The 18822-nt window shown below is 34.2% G+C and overlaps 1 protein-coding gene across 4 annotated transcripts in view; it reads right to left on the bottom strand.

Moving 5' to 3' along the window:
- LOC136987518 (uncharacterized) overlaps positions 1-15018 on the bottom strand; it is a 39894-nt gene extending 24876 nt beyond the window's left edge. For 3 of the 4 annotated variants that reach the window (XR_010882621.1, XR_010882622.1, XM_067285260.1), the window contains exons 1-2: positions 4857-4942; positions 136-208 (exon numbers count right to left, since the gene is read on the bottom strand). Coding sequence is in view for 2 of the 4 variants with exons in the window: in XM_067285260.1 (XP_067141361.1) it covers positions 136-208; positions 4857-4891 (108 nt within the window). In the remaining 2 variants the exon portion in view is untranslated. Of the gene's footprint in view, positions 1-135; positions 209-4856; positions 4943-14969 lie in introns of those variants that run through there. The other variant, XM_067285268.1, reaches the window with a different exon arrangement.
- Positions 15019-18822: the final 3804 nt, after the last annotated feature.

Raw genomic sequence — 18822 nt, 5'->3', positions numbered from 1 at the left:
AATATTGCTATGAAATCATAAATATTAAATAAATTTTCTCATATATCATATTTTTTAAGTTTGGTAATATTAAAAGAATTTTATTTATATTTCAATTATGTATTAACTGACACTATTTTATGTCATTTTTCTTACCCATTCTTGATCAAAAAATATTTCCTCAAGATGTAAACTTGATGGCAGTTCCATGTTGGTGGCAGAAAATATCCTAAAAACCAATGTAAAAAATAGTTATTTTAATAGTGTTATAAATAAGTCTATTTTATAATAATATGTAATCAAAATTGATGTAATACATTTTATGTTTAATAACATACTAAATTTACAGTTCAAACTTATAAATTTAATAATTTTTATAAACATTTTTATTTTATAAGTGGACTCTCCTTTATTAATTAAATAAAAATTAATGATAATAATTTGGACATATTTGTCTATTGAGAAAAAATCATTTTAATCAAGAAACAGAATCTACATTTCATTCCATTTTATAATGTAAATTTTAAACTTTGAGAATTATAACTAACATATAAAAATCTAATTAAAAATTTATAATGAATGAAAATGTGAAAAACTACTTGCATTACATTGAATACTTAAGAAACTACATGAAATAAACATTTTTGATACTACAAAGTCCAAAAATAAAATGCAATCTACACTATAAATCAATAATTGCTCATAGTTTTATACAGTGATGTAACTAGCTTTTCAATGTACCAACTCACAGTGTCTGTTCATGTTACCTAAGATGAGAGTGTTAATTAAATCTTGTGGAATCAACTGTCATGCCTGTAGAAAGGCTAACCTCAGTTCCTAGGTAAAGGCTAGTGTTCTGCAACATGGCAACCTAAGGTACCCCAAACATGCTCAATAAGATTCATTTCTAGCATATGTGCTAGCCAATCTATTCAAAACAATATCTTAAAATTTCAGATATTACTCTACCAGCTAAGCTCAGTGGGGTCAGGCATTATCATCCATCAGATAGAAATCTAGGCTGATTGTACTCCTAAACAGCCCTAACATAGGGGGTACAGAATCTTATCTTTGAACTTCTCCAGCCAGTCATTGATCCTCTCTGAAAGATATGCAGGTCAGTGCAGTCATGTAATGATGTCACATTGGTAGCTGAATGCTATTCCACTTTTCAATTTAATTTCTTTAGCACTGCAATATTCCATTCTTGTAGTCAGTCATGTAATGATGCCTCTCCAGAAAGCAAACCGCTGCCATGGGAACTGAACCATTTTTGATATTTAATGGATTGTTGCAAATCTCTTTTCCACCAGACAATAGTAGGTTGGAAATCACTATTTAAACTGTATCATGACTCATCCATGAAAAGAACATGTGCCCAATCACTGGTGATATTGGCAACTCCATCTTAAATACAACCCTCTAGAAGAACATATTAGGGGAACACAAGTCATATGGAATGTGAAAATTTAAATTTGGTATTAAAATACAAAGAAAGAAAGAAAATATAAAACACGGTTTCCTCAAGATAAAACAAAGAAAGATGTGAAAAAACGATTATTTTTCAAATCTTTCATTTGAATCAATGCAAACTTCTAAATTGTTTTAATACCCAATATAAATTTTCATATTCCATTTTCAATGATTGTGGCTTACACCACTAATTTTCAAAAGAATGTTGATTCTCACACAAACTTTTCTTAGTGATAAATTACCAAACTGTGACATGAAATGTAATATCAATAAAATTTTAAAAAATATACTGTTACCACTAAGAATAATTTGATTCATTATAGTTTTAGTCATAATTAAGGTTTGGAATTTTGGGTACAGCATCCATTTCAGAAAATGATAGGGAATGATAAATTGATACTAGAAAGGCATAATTTTCATTTTTTTGGTATAGTAGGAGGCCAAAAAATCCATCCATTTTATTACTTTGCATTCAAACTATATCCATTTTAAGTATTTTAAAGTTTAAACCTACACAGAGAGTGTGTATAATAATTTTTCTGAATTCAGCGTTCAGAGATTCAATAATTATGTAAATCTGTCCTCTCAATCCCCAACCAATCACAGTACAATGTCATTTCTCAGACAAGTTCACTTCTGAGTGATACAGTGTGGAGCTGTCTGACTGGAATACTTTATTGTAAATGAGTTCATTTCAAACACAACAAAACTATTGCAGAAGGCACCAGTAAGAATTCAGTTATATTATGAAATCACAGGACTACCATTACAACCAGAGCTTATAGTCACCAGGTGGAGGTGGTGACTGAGGAAACTGTTTTCAACTATGAGAACTACAAGAAGATAACACAATTCATCTTAAGTTTTGATGATTCTGATTCTGAAGCTGTGAAGAAAGTAAAAGAAAGTAAAAGAAACTGTAAAATGCAGGAATGTGGAAATGGAACTGTTTGTAGTTCACAGATTTAAACCATTAACAAAAGCCTTAAACAGACTATAAACCAAAAATTATCCAAAAGATAGTCAATGAAACACTGTGAAAGAAGTGTGCAACTCCCTAGATGGTTTCATGAAGGTAAAGTTGGTACAGTCTTTATGTCGAACTGGAAAATAGTGATTCTGAAAATGAAGAACCCAAAAAATTTCTGTACAGATTTCTTCAGTAAAAGTTTGGTAATGATAACTGAAATTGTTGATCCAATTGTAGTGAATGACAAGGGTGTCGCCAGAGGGGGGCAGAGGGGCAGTTGCCCATCCCTAGACATGTGAAAAAAATTATTTAAATGCTAAGTCATTTATTGCCCGATTTTAATTCCCGCGCGAAAAACCCAAGAAGATTATGTTTTAATTAAAATAATCTTAAGCTTCTTAAAATTTATGAATCGTTTTTATTTTACCTACATACAATTCATATCCTCTATCAATTTATATCATCTTGCCCCCCCCTGGCCCATTGGCTGGCGACGCCCTTGGTGAATAATCCAGATTTTGAAAGGAGTGCAAAAGCAAAACAAGGCATTTTGGATGCAATCTCCCTCTTGCTACTGACATTTGCTTAAGGAAAGAAAAAGAAAGCGACAAATGAAGCTACATGACTTTATGGCAAAAAACAAGAATTTCAGAAGAGCTAGTACCTTCATTGCAAAAAATAAACTTACATTTCTGTGTGCATGTGTTTGTATTGTTTAACATATATTATTATGCATATTAATATAAAAATAACTTAAAATTAACGTAAAATTTGTTTATTTTTGGTTGCATGTTCCTCTTTCCCTATTTACTCTATGTTAAAATGGCCTCGTTTAATGCTGTTTCGCTTAGTCATCTAGGAACGCATCCCTGAGTTAAGTGGGGTCTTACTGGAATTATCTTAAAGAATGAAAGATATGCTCTTTACAGCACTAACATTTTAAAATAAATTAATCAATGTATGAAATATACAATAATTAATATTTTTCTTTTATTCTCTCTATTGGTAATTATGTAAATTAAAATACACTTAATTCTGTTTTTACATGATAGATTGGTTCCCAGAAATTACATGTAAAAAATACATTGTATATATGGAAAATTAGGAGATTGGTTATGGACCTAAGAAATCATCAAATATAATGAAATAAAGTATATGAAAAACCTTGTTAGAATCTTACTTTTTTGCATGTTATCAAATTTTATTTCATATACACTGCACATAAATAAAATGAATTATAGGAACATAGATTTCATTTGAAAAACAAAAAGAAAATGTAATGAATTAATGAACATAAAAATTGGGCAGAATATGTAATGTGAGTTATACATAAGATTTTATTCACTGTCACTTTCTGACAATAAATGCATACGTTTGCACATAATTGAAACATCACTGCTATTACTAAAAATGCTTTAGTTATCGTGTTCTTCATCCACAGGTAGACTTCTTTCTGTGAACTCCCGAACAACGTTAGCAGTAATGTCTTGTGGTGTTGATGTTACAGTGGTTTTATGGACAAATTCAGTTATTAATGACTGGGTTCATATTGTGGATAGGCCCAGTAGCGATATTCAGCGGGTTCGCCCTAACCCGTTGGTAAAATTTTCAGTTTCCCGAACCTTGTTAAACACACAGAACATTTCTCAGTGGTTTTGTTTTTTTTTAAAAATATATTAAAATATACGTATTATACTCTGTAATACTACTAAACTAGAGCCTTATACCCTGTTCGCATCGAGCATTTCAATCTAGATTGTGAGCAAGGTCAAAGACTATGTCTTGGTGCGATCTCTCTCGACCGTTTCAATTTCAACCGAAACAAGGTTTAATTGCAATCGATTCAAGAGAGTTCTTGAAACTAGATCCAGTCATAAGAGAGATCCCACAATCTCACGTGCGCGAGATAATACAAGATGGCTGTGGAACACGTGTCGAGATACAGACAGCAAAATAAAAAGGATATTGTATTTTGAGAGATAATGACATCTGTCTATTATCAGCAGTGCCATTTGGGGTGAAAACTTTCTCTGCCTAAAAAAAAAAAGGTCTACATCACTAATATACTATTGTTACCTGGTCTTCACCCATATTGCAAGAAAAGGTATTGTATTTATTTCTAGCCAAAACTTCCATTTCGTTTGTCGGTGATTGTCAGGGAAAAATTTTCTGCTAGCGAACCCTTTGTTAAATATTTTGAATATCACCACTGGGTAGGCCTATATCTCTACAAGATGACAGTAACGATTTCAGATCACGTTAAAACTTTAAAGCTCATTCCTCATTAGAATCATACTTGATAAATTAATTTTTTTAAATCATGTTAAATCAAAATCATTTAAGAAAAGTTTGTGTAAAAACAGAGTTAGGTGTATTTGTAATTGTTAAAAAAATGTTTAAATTTAGAATAAAATATAAATGATTATTTACATACATTTTTTCTAAGATTTCATCTCTTCTGAGTCCCATTTTCACACAGAGTTGTAAACCAACCAAATACAAGAAAAAAGTCCAAAATATATATTGGATCAAGGAATGACTCAAGATGTATCCCTCCAAAATTTGCTTTCTGCAATGCTGAATGATTTATGAATAATCTGATGAACTAGTTGTACTCGGTAAAATATTTGCTGTAAAAAATTGTTAAGTTACAATTAAATAGGAAAAATAAAGAATCAAATAAATTTATTTACATAAAATTTATTAATAATATAATACAAAATTTCTCAATATATCGCATTAGTACTTTAAGGAATTGGAGATAGAGGGTAGCCATAATTAGTTTCCCTATTCAGAGTTCTCTGTAGCTATAACCAATAAGCAGATCAACACCAAAATTTGTATACAGACTTTGCAAAGGGCAAGGAAAAGGATTTTGCAAAAACAAAAATTTAGTTCAAAAACTTCCACTACAGACAACTTTACAGTCAAATACATGAAACAAAATAACAAAACACAAAACTAAAGTGACCAGATGTCCCAGATTAACCAAATGCCTCAGATTGCCCTGTTTTTATTTACAAGTAAATAGTTCATATTAAAAATTTCTCTGAAGAATTCTCCTTCAATATTTACTATACAGTATATAGAATATTCTATTCTATTAAATTATCACAATGTTACTTATGTAGTGATGTAGCTATAGTGCTGTTACTTAAATCCTACAGTAATAAAATGACTAGATGTCTTGAAATAAGTCCTGCTTTTCCTTAATATGCTGTTTTTTAAACTGTTTGATAAATGTCGATATTCATTGCATAAATTGTAATTCAAAGATGAATAGTACTGTATTATATACCAGTTATAACGTAAAAGTTTTAATATTCAACTTATAGAAATAGTAGTCCTATTGGCGATTTATTGTCCTATCTCTCGGACAACAGTGAATGTTACCGTGTATAATCGTGGGAATGATGATTTTCGCTAATTATCTGAATTAAAAATAAATCTCTTAATTATTTTGTTCATTAATTACTCATAATTATTTTGATAAAAATAGCGAAATTTTGGCAACCGATTAATTGTTGGTAAGTCATAAATAGTACACCGGAAACGTTCATACAACCCATGACGTCCTGCTTTTTACGTTTCGTGATCCGGGAGGCAATACTGAATGCAATGTCTGTCGTAGTGAAAAAGTTTTGGTGCTTAACGTCAACGATTATTTCTAACGAACTTATGGCCTAGAGCGATATTCAAGTATACGTTTACCGTTCTTGTTAGGTTCATAGACAATTGTTCACCTTGAAACGAATACACAAATTGCAACGTCATGTGTGTGTCACTGATAGCGGAAATCGGCAATCCGTTTTTATCCCCTGGTGTTAGCACCACATGGAGTCACAGCGGGCAACCTTAAGTGGAGTTTCGTCTATTTTTATAAATAGTATAATTTTCTTAACATGGAAAATAAAAACTGAAGTTTGTAAAACTTCTACAGCGCAATACCAAATAATGGTAGACTTCATGAGTGCACACAAGAAACTTTTAAAGTGTCAAAGCTTACTTCACTCAGATTAGTTCCAACAGTTTCAGTTATTGAAGCAGACAGTGGGGTTCCGAGAATGGACAAGAGGGATTAGGCTAATCCCCTAAATTCCCTGAAGTACCGTCTAAATGTTATTTATAATGCATTTGTATTTGAAACCTTTCACTTAAAAATATGTATTTTTCCATTTATTTTTCCCATCCGTCCTCCACTACTTTACTCCTAGTTTCACTCTTCCACGAACCAATTTGATCATCCTTTAGTTGACTCATTGACAGGACTAGATTGCAAACACATGTTCCTGTCATATTGTTGTTCTGTAATAAGAGATTGTTTCTTGGGCTTATTAAAAACAAAATTTTGTTGGTGATTTTTATATTTCTATTATCATAAAACACATAATAGTTTTCATCTAAAGTGTGAATCTACTTAAAAGTCGGTATACGTTATTAGAAAGCTTTGAATTCAACATGGAAGGGGACTCGTTAGGAGAAGCGGGCCCCTCGAGCGAAACAGCGCAGTTTGACTCTGTGAATGTGCGTGGCTATAATTTGGCTAAGAGAGTGCGGCGGCAACATCTTGCGCTGAGAGGGCGCTTTGTACCATTTGAACCACGAGGTGTGCTTGTTACCTTTCATGTCGAGCTGGCGAAACCTTTATAGTTGACAATAAAGTTGTTATGTTGATAAACGACTAGATTAATTGAGAATATAGATATCCTAGCATGCGACATTAACGTAACAAAGGGTTATGGGCCCAGGAAGAAAATTCCAGCGTTGATGCAACTGGATTGAACGACCAGCCACGGTAAGCCTAAATTTGCTATCTTAGAAACCGAACCCTTATAACGAATAGAATGGCCGAAATAGGACATGGTCAGTTACCGAAGTTTACGGGTAACAATTTCACAAGCTGGAAGTACCGTATAATGGCCATCCTAGAAAGTAGAGATCTGGGAAATCTGTTAATAGACGACCCACCTACGGATCCCGCCGAAGAGGCGAAATGGAAAAAAACGGACTCACAGGCCAGAGGCATTTTAACATGCGCGATGGATGACACACAAGTGGCCCTTATCTTAACGTGTAGAACGGCAAAACAAATTTGGACCCACTTAAGAGAAAGATATGAAGGAGACCTAAGGAAACAAGCGATAGAGGCCAGAAACAATGTGGCGAGATTAGTAATGAATCGTGACGAGACATGGAGAGATTATCTATTAAGAGGAGAAAAACTTCTAGAGAGTGCTAGGATAATGGGAGCTCAAATAGAAGACGACGAATTCATCACCGCACTATTGAAAGGTTTACCGCAAAAGTACAACCTAATAGCCATGCAATTCGACAACTTAAAGGACCCCAAGATCTCCGATGTGAGAAAAACCTTTGAAAGATATGAAGAAAGAAATGGGCCCGAACAGAGGGAAAACCTCGCAGCCTACAGAGCATATCACCCACCGAATTACAAAACCCCAAAAGACAATGCACAAAGAAAATCTCGAACAAGGGAAATGCTATGCTACATCTGCCGTAAACCAAATCACAAGGCAATAGAATGTTGGTTGAACCCGATTAACAAAGCAAGGAATAGAGACAAACGAGATAACTACTTCGATCTCGATAACCGAAGATCAAATTTCAAAACTTCTAAAATAGCTTGGGAAAACTCAGCTAGAGAGGACGATAACCGACAGAGAAAGGGAAAATCAGCTAACGAGGATAACAACCCACAGAGATTAATGACTTTAAACACAAACGGTGAGCCAGATACATGCTGGATCATAGACAGTGGGGCGACCAGTCACATGACCCCAAATCGCCAATGGTTAGAGAACATGAGTGAAGACAGAAAAACAATCACCATGGCCGATAATAATGTCATATACTCAGAAGGCATAGGAGTCGCAGAAATAAGAGACGAAAACTCTAATAGGTTACTTCTTGAAGACGTACTATACACCCCAGATCTGAGCAACAATTTAATTTCTGTAAACAAACTGGCAAAGGAAGGAATCAAGATAATCTTCGACGCCGAGAATTGTAAAATACTCGACGAAAGAGGAAATGTCATCATGTTGGGCAAGAAGTGGAAAGACCTATACACTGTTAGACTCAGGACCCCCAGCCACGAATACAGTATGAAATCCCACCATAATGACTGGGAGACCTGGCATAAGCGTCTCTGCCATATCAACGGAAATTACATGAACATTTTAGCCAAGAACGAGATGGTACACAAATTCCCACTCGTACCACAATCCAACACACCTGTATGCGATACCTGCATTCGAGCGAAGTTCACCAGGAAGCCCTTTAAGCCAGTGATCACAAAACAATCAAAAAATCCTCTCGATCTCCTACATCTTGACTTAGTCGGACCCTTTAGAGATGAATCAATGGGAGGAGCAAAGTACGTACTCACCATTGTAGACGATTACTCAAGAAAACTTTTCACCAAATTCTTAAGAGCCAAATCCGAAACGACGGAAGAAATCATAGACTTCATAAAAAACGTCGAAAACGCAACTTCGAGAAAGGTCAAACAAATCAGATCTGATAACGGGGGAGAATTCCTTAACGAAAACCTAAGGACATTTTTAAAGGATAAGGGTATTAACCACCAACTGACTAATTACTACTCCCCTGCTCAAAACGGCGTGGCAGAAAAGGCCAACAGAACTCTTATCGAGGGTACCACAGCGCTACTAATAGAAGCGGAACTGCCAAAATACTTCTGGGCTGAGGCAATGAATTGCTTCACTTATGTACGCAACCGGACACCCACCCAGAACGACATGAAGAGGACCCCCGAGGAATTGTTCTCTGGTAGAAAACCCACTGTAGGACACTTGAAAGTATTCGGCTGTAAAGCATATTATTGGATTCCCAAGATGAAGAGAAGTAAACTTGACTCAAAGGCGAAACTAGGAATCTTTGTGGGATACTCATCCTGTAGGAAAGCCTACCGAATATTCGACCCTACCACTACGACCGTAATCGAGTCACGTGATGTAAAATTTCTAGAAAACCAAAAGGGCAAAGACCTCCAAAAACAAGCGAATCCAACGCAGGACTATACCCTAGTCGATATAGAGAGACAGGGCACCGATTCAACTTCTACAGCTCAGGACATAGAGGATACAGAAGTCACAAATCCTGATAACGAAATTGAGGCAGATTACGACCAAAATGAACTTATAGAGGAAACCCACTCTCCAATTGAAGGGAAAAGACCTAGACCACCTTTAAATTTTTACTATGAACCACCCCTAAGTGACTCCGATGTCGAAGAAGACATACCAGAGGACACAAACGATCCAACATATCAACCCAACAACAGAGTCCTGTTATCAGAAAGCGAAGTCATAATCCCGAACAGTTACGAGGAAGCAATGAACCTACCGAGCAAGGACAAATGGATTGAAGCCATGCAAAAAGAGATGCAATCATTAAAGGCTCACAATGTATGGGAAACTGTAACCCTACCAGAGGGAATAAAACCGTTAAAATGCAAATGGGTATACAACATCAAGCTCGACCCCTTGACCTCATGCACAAAATACAAGGCCAGACTAGTAGCCACGGGATGCTCCCAAAAGTACGGAATTGACTTCCACGAGACGTTCTCACCCGTTATGAAAGCGGATAGTCTTAGAGGACTTTTGATATACGCTGCTATGCACAACTATGACGTCAACCACCTAGACATAGAAACGGCATATCTGTACGGAAGGTTAGACGAAACAATATATATGGAACAACCCAAGGGATACGTAGAAAATACGAAAATCCAAAGGCAAGTATGCAAATTGAATCAAGCCATATATGGATTAAAGCAGAGTGGCCGAATCTGGTATCAAACACTCAACAAATATCTAATAGAGATCGGCGCAAAGAACTTCCAAACTGACAAGTGTGTGTACACCTATAAACTAGGCACTAGAAAAGTTATCCTGGGAATACATGTAGATGATATAATAACTATATCTACTGACAGGAAGATCTTACAGGAACTACTAGAAAAACTACGAAGAAAATTCAAGGTCAAAGAAAGTCCAGACACGAAGAATATTCTAGGCATGGAAATATTAAAAGGAAAAGGAGAGGTAGTAATCAAACAACAAAATTACGTAAAGTGCATACTAGAGAAATACTCAATGCAAGACTGCAAGCCAAGAAGTACCCCACTTGATCCAGACGTTAAACTGGAAAAATATAACGACTCAAAACCGTGCGATCAGAAGTTATATCAAGAAATGCTAGGCTCATTGATGTTCCTGGCAACGCGCACGAGACCCGATATAGCGTGTGCAGTAACCCTGCTCTCAAAATATACCAAAGATCCAAGAAACATTCACCTGACTGCATTAAAGGGCGTACTCAGATATCTGAACGGAACACAAGCGACGGGACTGCGCTACACACCAGACAGACTAGATGTCAAGGGCCTCTCTGACGCCAGCTGGAGAACCCCCCCAGAAAAGAGTATAACGGGATACGTATACTCGATAGGAAAGAACATATTAAGTTGGACTTCGAAGCAGCAACCCGTTACCCCTCTTTCGACTTGCGACGCCGAACTATACGCTTTAGGAAGCTGCGCCAAAAAAGGGATTTGGATTAAATTCTTTCTGGAAGAACTGTTTGGGAAATTGGGAATAATCCAATTGCTATGTGACAACCAATCTGCGATCTCCATAGCAAAGTCAGGCTACACGAGTAACAACTCAAACCATTTAATTAGACTGGCATCATATCTAAGTCAACAGATAGAAGGAGGAACATTTCAACTTAAACATATAAAGACCGAAGAAAACGTAGCCGACGCCTTCACAAAACCGTTAAGCCGACCGAAGTTAAATCTGTTCGTCAAAGACAATTTTTTGTATATGTGAACGCCGCACCCAATCCATGGCCAAATTAGGCAGGGAATCTGTCGTGGCTATAATTTGGCTATAGGAGGGCGGCGGGCACATCTCTGCGCTGAGAGGGCGCTTTTGTACCATTGAACCACGAGGTGTGCTTGTTACCTTTCATGTCGAGCTGGCGAAACCTTTATAGTTGACAATAAAGTTGTTATGTTGATAAACGACTAGATTAATTGAGAATATAGATATCCTAGCATGCGACATTAACGTAACATGAATGATGCAGCTGATTTAGGTGAATCGTCAAGTAGAGTGAAGGCGTCAACAATTTTCGTGCTGTATTCTATTTTATTTGAATTTTTAAAAATATTTTTAATCATTATAAAATAACATAAAGCTTAATTTTGAGGGTAGAGATGGGTTTTATAAAAAAAATTGTAAATGCTAATAACGAGTAAAATCGTCATTAAGTCCGACCCTGCTCAAAATATGGCACACGACCTCCTTTATCTCTCCACCCCCTCAACCTTTAACCACCAAAATTTAATAGCACCAATCCCCCTAATAAACAAACCTCCTTGCAAAATTTCAGAAATTTTCGACAAAAAACATAGAAGTTATTAAGCTTCAAAGACGGTAAACAAAATCGTGTTTCCCACACCTACACTATAATCCAAATAAACACAAAAAGCCCCAAATTTGTTTTTTTTTTTTTTTTTTTTTGCATTTCTCGACATTTCAAAATTCCCTGAATCCAAAACTAAAAATCTTAGGAAGGTCATTTTTGACTGATGGTCATACTTTCCTCTGTTATTTATTCTATAATAGAACTGAGAAAGTAAAATTAATGTACCAATAATATGCGAATAAAATGAATTTTTCGAGTGTTTAAATAATAATTGTTATAATGTATGAAAAATAGGTTTTCTCTCATCTGGTCCCTTTTGAAAATTATCACCGCACGGCGCTGGTGCGGAACTGGATTTTTCACCTCTAATTCATACGCAAATACCGTACTTAAAGAATTGAAAATTGATTTCGCCTTAGCGTATTCCGTATGTATAAATAGAAGATAGGTAAATACAATATTTTTTTAAACAATAAAAATGAAACAGTATCCTAAAAATGCTTAGGCTATACAAAAAGAAATATATTGTCAACATGATGGTGCACCATATACTATAACAAAATATTTTAAATTTTATTGTGGTACATCATTAAAACATTCACTAAAAATATATAGCATATAGATTAGAATGTTCCTTCCAAAAAAAAAGAGGGATAAAAAAATAAGGTCAAATTCTTAGTATGTCTATCCAAACCACAAGAACATGAGGGAAATCTCAGTTGTAATCTGGTAAAAAGTTGCTTTTGAATCTGCTACTTTTGAATATTTGCTTGAATTTGGATGAATTCCTAATAAGGTAAATATAGGCCGCGTTTATTCATGCAGAGTGTGTGTAGCGAAATGACATCACGAGCAGTGTTGGCCAATTAGAAACCAGTTCCAGTGTGTTCGCTGTAAAGCGTTTCTCGAGCGCTGCATAAAGAAATGCGGCCATAGATAAGGTAGTGTAACGCGCTCTCACGGAAAGTGCCACTACTCATGACGTCACCGTGGAGAGAGTTGACTCACTACCGCTCAGTAGCCTGTTCTGTTAAATTAAGATACGTGACCTTAGAGAAACGAATGCATTGTAAAACTCAAACACTTAACGACGTTAATAAATATAAAAGCATACGACTTGTTAACTAAATAGTGCTATTCAAAATCAAAGCAAGTAATTTAATTACGCTGTAAACTTATTCTACCCGAGCAATTATTTATTGCGACGTTGTCACAATGCCAGGCTGCAATATTTTTGTTATAATGGTTTCAATTTAACAGTGTCTTGCCCCTGTACATCATACGTTTCCTGTTAACAATGAAACCATGCCGGCCATCTAACTCCGTTCGGGAGAAAATTTTTAAATTGAAAAACGTGACTTCCGGTCTAAACCGGAAATTCGTATATAGTTAATCTTATCTGGTCTCGACTACACTTAAGGAAGGATAGACAGACAGAAGACTGATAGGCCTACAATTTTTTTTCCAAATTGCAACCCAATAACACGACAAAACTAATTAGAGTACAGGTTGTAGAAAACAACCCCTCTAATTAGTTAAACCCCTCTGTAGAATACAAAATAAAAGTATAATGCTCAAATCAAAAATATACGTTTTATTCATTACATTTTTATTTTCTTCTAAATGAACTCAAACTAAACACTTTTTTTATATCATGTTTAAACACTTTTTGCCAAGGGTTGTATTTATTATAAAACATTTTCAGCTTCATTTTGGCCATGTTCAGCTTATGGAATAAATTACTTTTAAAAAAAGTTTCATTTTATTAACTCTGCTGCACATTTGATTTGTATTATACCAAGCCTAAATTTATATATATGCTAAACAAGCTATGGGATGGACAATAGAGTGGAACCCCGTTTTTCTGTCTTAAATGTACTGGACCGATTCGGATGACCGGAAAACTCGTTAACGACATAAATAACAGTTTATATATATTTTATTTTACATTTTTAATTTCTTTTTCATCGTAACAACGACTTTCTTTCTTTTAGACATCATTTTCACGGTGTTTAATTTACCTCACAAAAGTGAAAGGTGACTGAAACTCAACAAAAAATTAACTGTAGGTATTAAGTGAATAACTCGCGAGGTTACAAACGATAAACTTATTAATCGTCGAATGTCGTGAAAAACAGTACTTTTTATTCAATTTTTTTTATTTAAAATCTTACAAATGTATGTCTAAAATAAAACCCATGTGCTTTCGTCGGTATTCAAAAAAGAACTCAATCTCCTCCAATCATATGCTTTTAACATAGAATGTAGATGGCGTTTCAAAAACCCATTCATTCGATTGGTTACTTCTTCGGACTGCTGGAAAGAACCATATCACAAGGGGTACGTACGTTCGTAAAGTCAAACGAGTATTAGAAAAGATTCAACAAGACATTAAGTAAATTCAAAGAACACACCTACGGAATTCTTGATAATGAACCTTATACCTATTCATAGAAAACAAGTCTATTCTTGAAAGCTGCAACATTAAACATCTGACCCTGCATTTTTCTAAAGGTATTTCATAAAAAAATATAATGAAATTACTTCGATGTCCCATTATAATATACACACACAAATGTACCGTACTGGGAGTTAACCATTTGATCTTTGAATTTTTTGGAAGAAAAATTAGTAGTAAAAATTTTGGTTTAAACCAGAAATTATGATTTTAAAATCATGCTAACATATTTGATCCGTTAATAATAAGATTAAAACAATATATTTATATTTTTCTTAACAATTAACATATTTTTAAAAATAATTCACCATTCCATCTTCATGAACACCATTCAACAATATTAATTAAATGGATGATTATAAAGAAGAAATGATGGTTCACATATTACCTTAATTATTACAATTTCGTTACAAATAAAAAATGAGCTTTTACTATAACAACATAATAATAAATCTATCTTTAAAACTTCGAAAATAAGAAAGAAACCAAACAATGAACGCTATATATGAATATTTAAGACAAAAAAACAACACGTGGCAGTGTCTACATTAAAAAATATATAATAGTTTGAAAAATACTAATAAAAATGAAAATATAACTACTTACATTATGTACTATTATAAATTTCCCGTTTAATTTACAAATGTATGTCTAAAATAAAACCCACGTGCTTTCGTCGGTACTCAAAAAAGAACTCAATCTCCTCCAATCACATGCTTTTAACATAGAATGTAGATGGCGCTTCAAAAACCCATTCATTCGATTGGTTACTTTTTCGGATTGCTGGAAAGAACCCTGTCACAACGGGTACGTTCGTAAAGTCAAACGAGTTAAACGCGTTAGTAACGAATCGTTCGAAAAGTCTAACGAAATAAGAATAACGATGACGTCATTCTCGTTTAACTCGTTCGACTTTACGAACGTACCCAAGGTCTATAACAGCGGTTCCCAACCAGTAGTCCGCGGACCACCAGTGGTCCGTAAGAGCTAAAATATGGTCCGCGAAAGATTTAAAACTTATTCATTTTAAATTATTATTCCCACATTGATACAAACTGAATTTAATTTTTACTAAAAGTGTTGTTTTCTGTTATAATAGTACTGTTAAAGCATGTTACTCTTGAGTTTAACGATTATGTATGTTAAAAGTTTTGATTAAAGTTTATTTTTAGATTAACACAGTTTATTTTTCTTAAACCTTGTGGTCCCTGCTGACAACAATGAAATCAAAGTAGTCCCTGGTCAAAAAAAGGTTGGGAACCGCTGGTCTATAAACATATAACAGGTCAAGACACGATACTATAATGCATCGCGGCGTGTGGCTCTTTAGGTGTGTACGGTGTTTGTAGAGAGAAGCTGATTGTGTTTCTTTCGATCTCAATTAGTTTGATTTCTTGCTATGTCAATGATTTGTATAATAAAGTATGAGGATAAATTTATTTAGTTTTGAAATGCGAAATTAGAGAAGAAATTCGGAGATATTTGTTAAATAAGAATATATTTAGTTTTCTATATTCACATGGACTTTTACATTATACAAACTGCAAACAGGAGCTCAGATTAAACATTTTTATAAATTAAAACTAGCTGACCCGGCCACACGTTGTTGTGGCTCAAAATGTATCTATTATAAATGTATAACACTTCCCCCATGGGGGAATTTCAAAAAATCCCTTCTTAGTGTAAGTCTCTTGACGTACCTATTAAAACGCAATCAAAACCGCATGCAAAATAGTATAAATAGAAGCCGAGTTCTTCACAGTAAGCCTTAATCCTGTCCCTTTCCCCGCTGGGAAATATCGAAAAATCCCTTTTTAGTGTATATTCTGTTGACCTAACCTATTAAAACGCAATTAAAAACGCAAAAAACCGCATGCAAAATAGTATAAATAGAAGCAGAGTTCTTCACAGTAAGCCTTAATCCTGTCCATTTCCCCGCTGAGGAATATCGAAAAATTTCTTTTTAGTGTATATTCTGTTGACGTAACCTATTAAAACGCAATTAAAAACGCAAAAAACCGCATGCAAAATATATAAATAGAAGCCGAGTTCTTCACAGTAAGCCTTAATCCTGTCCCTTCCCCGCTGGGGAATATCGAAAAATCCCTTTTTAGTGTATATTCTGTTGACGTAACCTATTAAAACGCAATTAAAAACGCAAAAAACCGCATGCAAAATAGTATAAATCAGCGTTTCTCAATGGGCGATAACGCCCCCTTGTGGGTACTGGAGGCTTTCAGGGGGGCAGTAGAAGGCTCAAAGGAAATTAGGGGGCATTAAGGAAATCTAGAGGGGCGATGGCAGACAAATTCTATTTATAAAAATCTGACTATAATATATATAAAATGCTGACAATCTATATATTTTTTAATTTTTATTGAAGATCACAACCTAAATATTTCTAACACGTTGACTTATATTATAGCATGAATGAACTTATTATAGTAACATTATTGCATAAATATGCTAAAAATGAAAGTTCAAGAATGGCTACCAAGAATTTTGGCTGCAGAAGCAAATCTCTCAACTGTACCCTGAGTTATGGTCAGTTGTTCAACGATTTCTGATAGCATTCCCATCGTCGTATTTGTGTGAACGTGGATTTAGTGCTGTAGCAACGTTGCTAACTAAAAACAGAAATCGGCTGCAAGTTACTGAACGCGGCGACTTACGGCTGATTTTAAGTGAATTCGATCCTGATATTAACAAACTGGTCGAAATACATCAGATTCATCCTTCACATTAGATAAGTTTTAAATTCAAAGCCTTCTTTTAATGTTAATAAAAATACTTCTAAATATGATTAAGTATGAGTTTTATTTCCTCTCATTGAAACATTCTTTGATCTCAGAAATAGGATATAGATCACACTCTATCCTATCCATATAATAATGCATGTTTAAACATTATATTTGCAACTGTTTTTAAGATACGCAACAGATGGTAATGTAAAAAGGCAAGTTAAAAAATATGGGGGCACTAGGAATTTTTTTAATCTCAAAGTGGGCGGTGGTCGAAATAAGTTTGAGAACCAGTGGTATAAATAGAAGCAGAGTTCTTCACAGTAAGCCTTAATCCTGTCCCTTTCCCCGCTGGGGAATATCGAAAAATCCCTTTTTAGTGTATATTCTGTTGACGTAACCTATTAAAACGCAATTAAAAACGCAAAAAACCGCATGCAAAATAGTATAAATAGAAGCCGAGTTCTTCACGGTAAGCCTTAATCCCGTCCATCTCCCCCCAGTGGGGGAATTTCGACATGTATATTATATAAAAACACGTGCGTATTCGAATGCAACGTTGTGTCAAAATTTCAAAGGAATCGGTAGGAACAAACGAACGTTATATTTTATTTATATAGATAGATAGAAAATGATCTGCTTTAGTCCATTCTCACAGAAAAGCATAATGCCTCACAGAAAAGCAAACTTAAGTCGTCAGAAGTTAGCGCCATCTGTTGGACATGAAAGCCTTAATCCATATATAAATATATTTTTGAAAGGGGGGAAATGGTGGTCTTCACATATGCCACAAACCTTCGCAGGAGTGTATTAAACAACTTCCCGAAGTTTTATGGCAATCGGATAAATGGTGTGGTAATGCATGAAGGACAAACACACAGACATACATTCGTTTTTATATATATAGATTAGATGAACAGAAAAGAAAACCATTCTCGCAAACTTTATATTTTATGTAAAGTAAACGTTCAAAAATATTTGCAAGAGATAACAATTTCCTTCATTTAGGAACTTTCTTATGCATATAAACTAAATTTAATTATTTTTATAGAGAATTAAATAAATATATTTATAAAAGTTTATTAAACAGTAGACAAAAAGTAGAAATATCTACTTCAACTTTACTTATTGTTTATTTTATAATAAAATGATTATTAAGCAATAATTATTCATTAGAATATGCAATTTGACTGTTACATTACTCCTTATTATGAAATATTAATTTAAATGACTGAAAGTTTTAATTTCAATTACTATATTTTATTTTAAATTTTACAGTGTGTTTTCAGTCCAAAAACAACATATTATAACATTTATTCTGTTTAATTAAAATAAAGACCAAATCTGCCCAAAAAATAAATTTGCATAAGATACTAGTTATATATTATTATGATATCGTCACTATGCCTGGCTACAATGTTTAATCTTGGAAATTGTTATCAGTAATTTAATGTTATTAAAATTGGGATGCCCCAGAACATATTTTACAATTTACAATCTATATAAAGAAGATCATTCGGTTTTTATAAGTTTGTTGAAATTCACATTAGGCTATAAAGTATAAATGTTTGATTAATAACCGACTTTAAAACACAGCAAGCAAACTAAACTGGATGAATTACAATTATTATTAATAAATATTCAAAATATATACAGTATTTATTTGTTTTAAAATATTCTATTTCCGTATTTTCGCGGAATGACCGGCATGCCGGTTC

Source organism: Centruroides vittatus, unplaced genomic scaffold (assembly GCF_030686945.1).
Source record: "Centruroides vittatus isolate TY-2023 unplaced genomic scaffold, ASM3068694v2 contig_1221, whole genome shotgun sequence".
NCBI lineage: Eukaryota > Metazoa > Arthropoda > Arachnida > Scorpiones > Buthidae > Centruroides > Centruroides vittatus.
The sequence above is the reverse complement of the archived record's forward strand: the minus strand, read 5'-3'. Positions and strand labels throughout refer to the sequence as shown.